At 41.2% G+C, this 12,500-nt stretch overlaps 1 protein-coding gene across 1 annotated transcript in view; it reads left to right on the forward strand.

Annotated features, from left to right (window-relative positions):
* Nucleotides 1-12,500, forward strand: part of sts (steroid sulfatase (microsomal), isozyme S) — a 22,979-nt gene that overhangs the window by 7,051 nt on the left and 3,428 nt on the right. Inside the window, exons 5-9 of the mRNA XM_068590697.1 lie at nucleotides 2,855-3,266; nucleotides 3,746-3,882; nucleotides 7,793-7,930; nucleotides 9,238-9,397; nucleotides 9,679-9,800. Coding sequence (XP_068446798.1) covers nucleotides 2,855-3,266; nucleotides 3,746-3,882; nucleotides 7,793-7,930; nucleotides 9,238-9,397; nucleotides 9,679-9,800 — 969 coding nt within the window. The remainder of the gene's footprint in view (nucleotides 1-2,854; nucleotides 3,267-3,745; nucleotides 3,883-7,792; nucleotides 7,931-9,237; nucleotides 9,398-9,678; nucleotides 9,801-12,500) is intronic.

The following is a 12,500-nucleotide window of genomic DNA, read 5'->3' on the forward strand; positions in this document are numbered from 1 at the left end:
TACAAACCTCCTGTAATACAAGGACAGGCTCAGGAAGCTTTTTAGCTGTTTCGGATTGGTGGGAGTAGGCCAGTCGGCACCTGCCTGCACTTTCTCCTGCAAGGTGCCGATGCCTTCGGCTCCTACCCTGTGCCCCAGGAAGGACACCTCCCTCTGAAGAAAGTGGCACTTCTCCGGGTGCAGTTTCAGGCCCGCTGACCTGATCCTGCCCAGCACTAACCACAGTGATGCCAGTGCGCACTCGAACGAGTTGCCATGTGCCAGGATGTCGTCCAGGTAGACCAGGCACTGCTCACAGGGAACCCCTTCCAACACCATGTCCATTAACCGAACGAATGTGGCAGGGGCATTGCACAGTCCAAAACTCAGGACCTTCAACTGCCACAGGCCCCGTCCGGTGGAGAACGCTGTCTTTGGTCGGGACTCCGGAGTGAGCGGCACCTGATAGTAGCTGCTGCGCAGGTCCAGTGAGGAGAACCATGAGGACCCTGAGACCAGGTCCAGGGACTCATCAATACGGGGCAGTGGGTACCCCGTTCACCGGCCTGTAGTCTGTGCATAGTCTCCAGCCCCGCGTCTTCTTCGGCACCATGACCACAGCGGCCGCCCACGGACTGTCTGAAGGCTCTATAATACCAGCTTGGAGCATGCCTGCAAACGCTTCATCGCAAGCATGTTGCCGCACTAGTGGGAGGCGGCGGGGATGGCACTTAATAGGCCTTGCGTTCCCTGTGTCTATCACATGACCTGCTAGGTAAGTTTGTCCTACCTCTTCTTCGTTCCTGGCGAAGATGCCCCAGAACTCCCATAACACCTGCCACAGCTGCTCCTGCTGGTGGGGGTGCAACCCGTCCCGGTTCTTGTCCCATATTGCTTTCATCGCTGCCAGCAATTCTTGGTCCTCTTCCTGCACAGTGGGGTCAGCCACGGCTGCGCTAACGCCTGATTCAGAGTAAACAGAGGGGGACAGATCTTCGGGTTCCACCTCTGCCACACTTGCTAACGGGACAGATGGGGGCAGAGTAGGGAAGACGGTGGGGCTCATTGTGATGCACGGCCCTTTTTGGAAGCTCACTGTGCCCTGTTGAAGGTCCAATTGGCAGCCCGCGGCCTTCAAAAAGTCCAGATCTAGTATGCACAGTTCTTGTACTGTTGCTACCCACACCAGGTGGCACACTGTCCCCCCCCCTCCCACCGATAATGTCAGCCTCACTCTGCCCTCCATGGGAGCCAACTCTGCCGTGACCGTGCGCAGACGCACCGAGGTGGGGTCAAGTACATTGGTAACTGGAACCATCTCTGGTCTTACTAATGTCACTGTTGACCCGGTATCCACCAGAGCCATGCAGGCCACTCCTTCCACCATCAGTGAGACATAATCAGAGTCGCCCTTACCCATACGCCCCACCGCCACTACAGGCTCCAGACCCGAGACGACATCCGTTCCTGTGGCACACAGAGCCTGGCTCCCCCGGTTGCGCTGCTGGGCCCCCTGTTCCGTTGTAGGAAACTGTGAGCCTGGGGTTGGAATTGTCGTCGGGGTCCGCATCTTCTCCTTTATGCGGGCCCCGAACCGTTTCCCTGCGACCTGCTTGACGTGGGGCACTCTCGGGCTAGGTGCCCCAGTTGTCTGCACCCCCAGCAAAGCCTGGGACCTGGCCGTGGCCGATTCGTTTTCTGCCGCGACACAGCTCTGATCAACTCAGTCATCTCGGTCAGCCATGCCGGTCTCTCCTCCTCAGCGGGCCTCGCCATTGCAGTCCTCGACAGTCTGTAGTCCTTCTCTCCGACTGTCCAAGGCCACGACAATCCCCACATTCTCCCTCTCCACAGCCATCTCTAAGGCCGCCTGAAGGGACTGTGGGTGTGGTATATATATACATATATACACACACAAATATATATATATAAATATATGTATATATATATATATATATACACACACATAAATATATGTATATATATATACACACATATATAAATATATGTATATATATATATACACACATATATAAATATATGTATATATATACACACACATATATAAATATATGTATATATATACACACACATATATAAATATATGTATATATATACACACATATATAAATATATGTATATATACACACACATATATAAATATATGTATATATATACACACATACACATATATATATATACACATATATAGACATATATATACACACACACACATATACACACATATATATATATAGACATATATATATATATACACACATATATATACATATATATACACTCATATATATATATATACATATATATATATACTCATATATATACATATATATACACTCATATATATATATACTTATATACACACATATCAACTCAGATATATATATATATATATATATATATATATATATATATATATATATATATATATATATATATATACACACACACATACACACACACACACACACACACACATATATATATATATATATATATATATATATATATATATATATATATATATATATATATATATATATATATATACACACAATTGTTTAATGCCAGAACAATATATTATTATGTCGTCAAAAGAGATTGAGTATAGTTTATATCTAAAATAACCAATAAGTCAGTTTTTTGCTAATACAATACAAATACAAGACATTTAAAGATAGCTCATCACATACATGGAACAATCAGGCTTATCAATAACAGGACTTTCTTATGATTACAAAAAATAACTAAAAGTCAATGTTGATTTTTTTTGTAAATTTACCTGCAGAAGACAATCTTCAGTTATCATGGGCTCTTTCAATACTTTTGTTTAAATTTCCTTTCTTGTTTTCAGGAAAATGGCACCTCGGACTTAACTGTAAGAGCAGTGATGATCACTGCCACCATCCCAGCATCCATGGCTTTAACTATTTCTTTGGTATTCCAGTAACCAACCTACGAGACTGCCAGCCTGGACATGGCACTGTTTTTCAGATCCATAAATATTTACCATACAGGACACTAGGCATTGTCCTGGTCACTGCAGCCTCACTCCACTACATTGGCATCATCGCCATGCGCAGAGGGCTGATTCTGAGCCTGCTGTGTCTATTGGCCTTGGTCACAGGTCTGGCAGCAGGATTTATCATGATGATGCCATACCTCAACTGTATTCTCATGAGGGACCACAGAGTTGTGGAGCAGCCATTCATATCTGAAAACCTGACACAGAGGATGACTCATGAGGCAGTGGACTTCCTTGAGAGGTACATTTCAGCTGATGTGTTTCTGAAAACCAGATCAGTCTTGTCATTGATCAAAATTGCAATATTTTTTATTTTGATTTGTTAGTCATGCTATGCTACACTTAAGAGAGCATGTATCATTAAAAACTAGACAAAAACGGTTTATTTAAAAAAAGGTTGTGCTGACTTAAGTCAACTTATTAATGTCAATTGGCAGTACAATAATTGCCAGTTTTTTAATAATCGATTCATTGTTGGACATTTTTGATGCCGTTTTAAGCCCCTCAAATGTGAGTTCCTGCCTTTTTCTGTTTCATGTCATATTATTAAACTAAATTTATTTGGGGTTTGGACAAAACAAGAAATGGCCTCAGAAAACCAGACATTTCTCTTTTTCTGAGATTTCTGGAAAATTAATTTAATAGTATATAGTGTAATCGGTTAGTTGTAGCCCTATTCCAATATATTTATTCATATGCAAAATTAAATTGTTTCTGCAGGAACTCGGCCGGCCCTTTCCTACTGTTTTTCTCATTCATCCAAGTGCACACAGCCATGTTTGCTTCAGCAGCATTCAAAGGTACAAGCCGTCACGGCGTCTATGGGGACGCTGTCCATGAAGTGGACTGGAGTGTAGGTAGGTCAGCAGAGTCTGCTTTATTTAATGAATAATTCTGCTTTCATTTAATATATTTGTGATTGTAAAATACACTGACATATATATTAGATGCTAGCTTGACTGTTTCCATCAGCCACTTGACCCTCATTTTGGAGGTCATAGTGCTCCCTCGAGATGTTCCTGTTTTCAGTGAGATACAGTGCGTAAGTTCCAGTTTTAACTTCTGTAATATAATCATTAGCCGTCAGATCATGAGACTTGCTACAACACAGCAGAACATTAGTAGAGAATACTAAAGTCAGCACAGACTTGGTACCCAATGACACAAGTGTGTGGAATTGACAAATAATTTGCTTGGTTGTGTATATGAAATATAAATTCACTTCAATTTAAACAGCTGGTTTCTTTCTGCTTTAACCCTTTAATGTCCTCACCAAGAAATGAGTTATGCAAAAATTGCTTTGCATATTTTACTTCTTTGGAGTAGTAATAACAATCTCCCAAATGTTTTTTAACAGACCTCACAGTTCTGAAAATTCAGGCCTCTACCAAACGGTTGAGATGTCACTTTATGGTAAAAGTACCAATGTCATGTGGTAGTTAAGGACAGGACCCAAATGCAGACGCATTGTCAAATAGTAAATTTATTCTCTCAAAAAACATAAAGCAGGACTCAAAAATCATAAGCAAGATTCTGGTGGAACGGAAAACAAAAGCAGGAACAGGAAGACACAGTTTCAAACAGGCAAACACACGGTTACACACAGGCAAACACACGGTTACACACTGGCAAACACACGGTTTCACACAGTACAACCCGACAAGGGAACAGAAGACAAACAGGGTTTAAAGACAAGGGCCGTGTCTACTACCGAACACTTTACGAAGTACATTGCAATACAGTGCACCATAACACAGTGCACTAACATATGTAGTGCACTGTGTCGCTGATAAGCGCTGTATGAAATGGAACACTTACGTTAACCAACTGGCGGAAGTGACGGACGCAAATCTGCTTGCGATACCCGCGAAACTAAAACTGACAAAATGAACGCACTTCTTACCCTATTTTTGTCCCTTATGTTCCCCTTTCTCCAACCCATGTGGAAACTGCGACACCTCCACAATCGCGGCAGGAGGATATAAATAAGTTAATAAAAAGCTGGCGAAATGGCTCCTCTTCCGCTACGTAGCCAAGATGGCGCCAGTTCAGTGCGAGTGTCCATCGCTTTACACTACATTTTTTGACCGTTTGCAGTGCACCATCCGGGTACTTTCAGTGCACTGAATCCTGCTGGTTTTGTCAGTGTGGTGCACTAAGCACTGAAAGTCAGTGCTCGAAGTGCGCAAGTGCGCGGTAGTAGACACGGCCAAGGAGTGGGTGATTGGACACATGAGGAAACAATCAGGGACCAGGGCAGACAATCAACAGAGCAGGAAGTACAGGGAACACTGCAAAACATAGAACAGCGTTGCATTTCTAACATTTCAGTCTCAACACTCCTAATCTGTAGATTAGATCCACTCTATTTCTCATGGTATGCTACAAAGCATTGCTGGTTTGCATTCAAACTCAGAAACACGTTGCATTTCTGACATTTCCATCTCGACACACCCTTTGGACACAGGTTGCACCTCCCACGCTTATCACAGTGAAGAGGCCAATGTCCACAGTTGTCATAACGCACATCTGGTTGAGAGGGTCATGGGGTAACGCACATCTGGTTGTGAGGGTCTTGGGGAGTAGCTTTTCTTCTGAGGTGGTCGTAGAGAGCAGAACAAGGGTCGGCCAACTTTAGGTGCTGGCTTGTTGACTCATCAAGCTGTTGCCGACTGCCAGGCGGAATCTTGTGAGAGGCAATGGTTTCTCTTTCAGTAGGCCACAATTCCTCATGTAGACCAGCCAGGAATTTGAGATGCACAAGTCAAGGATGTACCCAAAGAGGGGAATGTACCATCGCCTTGCTTTGGTGGGGGTCTTGTACAAGTGTACCAGCATGTCAGAAAGATAAATGCCTCCTATATGCTGATTGTAGGCAGGAATGAGTGATGGGCACGGGACATTTATCTTTGCACGGGTCTCTGCTCCACCGTTTGACAGTAAAAAGAGGTATTATCCCACAGGCAGTGCTCAGAAAGTTGACACATTTGTTGTCATACCATTTTACTGCAATCAGCCCTTCAGCAGACCTGTAATCAAATGCTCCACGTCCTTTCTTCATTAGCTGTTTGTCTGCCATCAAGGTAGCTCCACCAATGCGGTTTGGTCGAACAGTGCCTGTCGAATTGAGTGAGGAGTCTTTACTTTAAATCCAAGCCGGTTGTTTATTTCGTCAACTTGTAGAAACAATATGAACTTAAATACAACCGAGTATCACAGGCTAACATTTAACTTGACGGCAGGTGCGCGCTCTGAACCCTACTGCGCATGTGCACTTCCTCGAGTACGGTGTCCTGTAGCGTGCATGCAGAGCGCGAACATAATCATTCACCAGAATGATCTACAGTGCCAATGCACTTGACACCCAAGTTTGCGTTCACCATATACTTACTTTTATTTACATTAGCTTAGCTCACTACATAGCTTGCTACCTTAGCTCGCTAGTTTTATTATGAACTGACAATTCAACCATTTGGTAGAGCATGTTGTTAGGAAATTATTTTACCCTTATTCAGTTGTTTTTTTGGTAACAAGTTACATAATTATTTTCAGTAAGACCTTACGTGCTGTAATAGGTCAAATAAATGCACACACCTTTGAGTATTTCACCAAATAATGTCCACATATAAGGAGGAAAATTTGCCTTGCTAACTTCCTGTGATGAGGCTAGCTGAGAAAGCCTACTTCTTAAAGACAGTGACATCTTGTGGATTTATTTATAATAACATGCCTCAACCAAGTGGCAGAGATAGCACAACCAGGTTAAGTTAAGGTCAATACATTTTTCAATAAGATATAGAGACTTAAAATTTGTTCTACCAAACGGTTAAGCAGGCAGTTACTATTCAGTCTCAAGGACTGCAAGACAAGAACCCACAATGGCCTAATAGCGGCGGCCTTCTTTTCATTGTAGGTGTAATTACCCCAATTATTTCAGCTTGAGAAGTATTTTGTCAGCACAAAGGGGAGGCCATTATTGCTTTGATTTGCACTTGTTGAATGGGAGAAGAATTGTTTCTTCTTTTTCTTTCCTCAAAACTAAAAAAATGACAGTACATAAGAAGCATCCAAATATAAGTTGTTTATTAAAATAAAACAGACCCAATGACCATACCAAGCCTCCAATGTCCTTAAATCCTGAAACAAATTGAAACTGGGTTGGGATCTACATGTGGGTCATTGAAGATTTTATTAGGTTTGTCAAATACATTTGCAGAATGTCTTTCTTTCTTTATATCCGCGGTACAAGTTTCAGCCCCCTGAGCGAGCCTGAATGAGTTTCAGTTGGGGACAAAAAGACAAAGAAGTAATTTGGTATCAAAAAAACTCTTTGGAAGATGTCCACGTGATAATGATTTGCTGAATATTCGTTATGAATAGAAGGGAAGAACTGCAGGTTGCAATAACTCTTTCAATGTACTGGGCTTGTGATTTTGCAACTGCAGTCACAGTTTGCAGAATCAATTCATTATTACTCAGTGGGTTTTGTATTTGCATTCTATTAAATTCCCTCCTATTTATGTATATTGTTATCTTATTTTGATTTTGTATCTTATTTTACACTTCTATACCTGTTTTTAATGTTAGTTCAATGTCTATTCTTTATTTTAAAGCCCACTGTCCTGCATTTCTTGTATGGAAGATACCATACAAATAGTTTATTATTATTCATTTTCATATAAACTTACAGTCAATGCTTCGCTTCAGTGGAGTACAGAATCAAACCAAAAAAATGTACACAAAAGCTAGGATTGTGTCTGTTCTCAGGTCAGATTATGCAGACTCTGGATCGACTCAAGCTGAGAGAAAGCACTCTGGTTTACCTGACTTCAGACCAGGGGGCTCACATAGAGGAAATCTCTGCCACAGGGGAGGTCAACAGAGGATGGAATGGAATATATAAAGGTACTGTATAATGAGAAACAGCATTTCTTTTGGGAGATTTGAAAAGGATTTAATTTTTTTTTATTAACAGCAAAGTTTTAATTATTATTCCTCACAGGTGAAAGTCTATTTACGTTCCATATCAATTGTCAAGCCGAGGCAAAAGTGAGGACTCAGATGCAGAGAATCACGTACAAGCATGCTTTCATTGGTTTCAGATCCTTTTGGATGGGTGATAAACAAATGACTATGAAAAAAACTCAGTGAATAACTAAGACTGATAACAATTAAATTCCACAAAAGAGCTTCCAAGAGGAGGGGAGGAAACAGATTACAAAATAATACAATCCAAGCTAAACTAGAAAAACTATAACAAACGAAAAATCACTCTCCAAGGAGGACTCCGAAAACAACTCATGTGGTGTAGCAAAAACAAACTATTGGCAAAGCTGACTTTGGCTGTGGATAAGGGCTTAGGTGCATGGACAAGGACGAACACGTTGGCACAAGACAAAGGGGAGATGCAGACTATAAGCACTTGATGGTAATGGGGAACAGGTGGAAACAATCAGGGATTAAGGGAGACAATCAGACCAGTGACACATGAGGAAAAGCAAGTGACCTGAAACGAGACGAAAGTTAGGCTTCAAAATAAAACAGGGAGTTAAAAGACAAAAAACCCCAAGCAAGACAAACCTCACCTTGGTGTGACATCAATCTCTCACATTTGACTTGAGTCTAATTACACTTTCACATTAGTACATTCAAAGACAGTTTGACACTTTAGAAGTGTATGAATGCCCAATCACCATATATTATATTATCTTGTTTATTTTATATTCACATGGAAAATACTTTATAAGTGAGATCAAATACAATGAATGTAGGGAGAGTTAACAGGCTATCTCATTCCCTTAATTTTCTCTTATCAGCCATACAAACGCGATGTCTGCTTGCCTTTCATTTACGACTCAGTGTTGTGCGTATAGGCTACAATTATCAGAACCAGACGAAAACTCTGCTTTCCTCATTTGGTTTAAATGTGTACTGCAGATATAAATGTTTTTAATAAGTGACTATGAAAGAAATTCTGTAAATTTTCTTGTCCACCCTAATAAATACAATCTTGAAATGTGGGTCCGCCCTAACCAGTCTTTGGGACAGCAGCAAGTCCACAGAAAGAGGGCGAGGAAACCACAGGAAGCCAAATTATGGAATTACAACGAGGCTCCAATCCAAGACATTTTCCTCATCAAATTAAATTAGGAAAGAGGCTACAAACTATGACTGTGTTACTGACTTTGTGTTCTTACATTCCCTCTGAGCAGCAGGAAAGTCCACAAATTGGGAAGGAGGGATCCGGGTCCCAGGAATTCTGCGTTGGCCAGGGAACCTGCCCAGTGGCAGGGAGTTAGACGAGCCCACCAGCAACATGGACCTGTTTCCTACGGTGGTGAAGCTGAGCGGTGTTTCAGTTCCAGAGGACCGGTAAGGCTGCACGGCAGTGAGGCAGTACCACTTCCTCATGCCAGTCAAAAAAAGTGCATCCTAAATGTAGGTCACATTTAAAAAAGAGAGCAGCAGGGGGAGTCTGAGTGATCCGCTGGGCTCACTTTGAATGAGATCTAGGAAACATGTAGAGAGGGGTATTTAAGGATATACTGTATTTCAAAGGCTTTTGTCAGAGTTTCCTCTGCTCTTGTGGTTCACATCAATGAGACGTGTGCTGAATAGGATTTAACGTTGACCTCCTGTCCTCTGATCTTTAGGGAGATAGATGGTCATGACCTCATGGATTTGCTTTGCGGAAGAGTTGAAAGGTCGACCCATGAATTTCTGTTCCATTATTGCAACATCTATTTGAACGCAGTCCGATGGCATCCCAAAAACAGTAAGTCTAAATAATCTCTCAATTAGAAGGCATCGTCGCATCCATGCTGAGACATCACAGAAATTATAGAAGCATGGTTATTTAATTCCTTTTGAATTTTTATTTTACAAGAGAACATGCAACAATCAGTCCAGTGGCGGGCCGTCAGGGCCAGCTAAGCCTTCTCTGCTGGCCTAAACAGAATCATAAAGTTATAGCTATTTTATAATTACATTTTTTAAATTTAGTTTTTTAATTTTTATATAATCAAGTTATATCTAATTTATATATATTTTTTCCTCACAAATACACTACAGGACCGCAAACGATTATTCATCTGTGGATCTTGCTATGGTTGGGGGGAAAAGACAATTTTTTATAGTCATGTATTATAATTATTTTTCCCTATTAGCTAATTTTCCTATTTAGGGGTTGGTGGCTCTTTTGCCCCTCTGTTTGGGCTCCGAGAGGCTTTGACAAAAAAAAAGAAAAGAAATTATAATTATTCTTAATTAATTATTTTTTTTTAAATGAAAAATCTTTCCAAGGGAATTCCTTTTATCTTGGAGTTGAAGGTGATATCGGACCACTAAAAATACAAATAAATGTTTAAATATTTCTTTAAATAAAATGTGTAAAATATCGCTGTCAGGCCTCTTCCCCTGTAGATTGCTACTCGTGATTTGCAGAGCCCCGCTCTCGCTAAACAGATAAATTTAAAAAAAAAGAAAAGTCACAGAGAAAATTCTGCGTGGACGTATTAATTTCCTTTCACTGCCAACGATGTGGGCTGACCTGCCTGCTGATATGTGGCGAGATTCGCAAACAACAAAACCCTTTAATGTTGAAAGACTCTTCCAGAACAAACACACAGCAGCTGAAAATTATCAAGCTGCAGAAATGCGATTTCTGAACTGTTGCAGCAGCAAACTGAGCAAAACAAATATACTTTCAGGAAGTGGATCACGTGTCCAAACTCAACTACTGCTGCTGGTTCTGCAGCTCATGAGACAGTGTGGCGTCCGCTATTTTGAGACGTGGATGCTCACTGTAAACACAGCCAAATATATGCGTTTTGAAATGAAAATCTAACGTGTGATTTCAGGGCAAACACTCTACCACATGAGCCACATATACAGATATGATTCAAAATCTGCATAGTATTGCTATCCTGCTGCAGATCACTTGTGAAGGGGATTTAGAAATATTTCACGTGAATTTTGTAGCGTATGTCTCAACAAAAATTTAAAATAGAAAAAAATCTACATATCAGCTGCAAAAACGGAAGGAGAGGATTTTTTCTTTTTTTTTTTGCTGCATCATGTAGTTTTATTGATTAATATAAATAAAAATATAATATAATAATATATAAATACATTGGCCGTTAATGACGCAGCATCCCGTCATGCCTGTGTATTTAAGTATACAATAGGATCGTTCGAGATGAACCAGTTCTGCTCAGAATCGATTGCTGGCGATTGATGCGCAACGCATGCCGGTTCGATTTTTGCCCGACTTGCTCCCGCCTTGCTCTGATGCCATGCACATGTGGTCAACGATACTCTGACGAGAGCGAGGTGGCCGTCGATTTCAGAGCCAGGCGCTGCAGCAGCTCTCCACCGTCTGACTGGCACAGTGCATGATGGGAAACGCCTGCTGTCGCCACATCAGAGAGCTGATTGGCTCTTAGATCTGACAGCAAACAACCACGTGTTGTAGAAGATCCTTATTTTATGTGTAGTTGTAATACTAAATGCTCGATTGTTGACTATTAGTCTCAGGTTTAATCTAAAAAACATATTTTGTGTGGTTTATTTTATATTACAAAATTGTATTTGTATAACACATAAAAACAACAAAGGATGCAGCTATATATATATACATACATATGTATATACATACATACATATATATATATACATATACATATATATACATGTATATATACATACATATACATATATATATATATATACATATACATATATATATACATATATATATATATACAGACATATGCATATATATACATATATATACATATAGATATATATACATGTATATATACATACATATATATATATATACATACATATATATACATGTATATATACATATATATATACATGTGTATATATATATATATATATATATATATATATATATATATATATATATATATATCCATCCATCCATCCATCCATTTTCCGCCGCTTATGCGGGGTCGGATTGCGTTGGCAGCACACCCAGCAGACCGACCCAGGCTTCCCTCTCACCCGCAACATTTTCCAGCTCGTTCTGAGGGACTCCGAGACGTTCCCAGGCCAGCCGGGAGATATAATCCCTCCAGCGTGTCCTGGGTCTTCCCCGGGGCCTCTTCCCAGTTGGATGTGCCTGGAAAACCTCTAATGGGAGGCGTCCAGGAGGCATCTGGATTAGATGCCCGAACCACCTCAGCTGACTCCTTTCGATACGAAGGAGTAGCGGCTCGACTTCAAGCTCCCTCCTAATGTCCGAGCTCCTTACCCTATCGCTAAGGCTGAGCCCGGACACCCTACGGAGGAAGCTCATTTCGGCCGCTTGTATCCGTGACCTCGTCCTTTCGGTCACGACCCAGAGTTTGTGACCATAGGTGAGGGTTGGAACGTAGACCGACCAGTAAATGGAGAGCTTCGCCTTCCGACTCAGCTCCCTCTCCACCAAGACAGACCGGTACAGCGC

Source organism: Clinocottus analis, unplaced genomic scaffold (genome assembly GCF_023055335.1).
Source record: "Clinocottus analis isolate CAN_PGR_092001 unplaced genomic scaffold, fCliAna1.0.p SCAF_24, whole genome shotgun sequence".
Classification (NCBI taxonomy): domain Eukaryota; kingdom Metazoa; phylum Chordata; class Actinopteri; order Perciformes; family Cottidae; genus Clinocottus; species Clinocottus analis.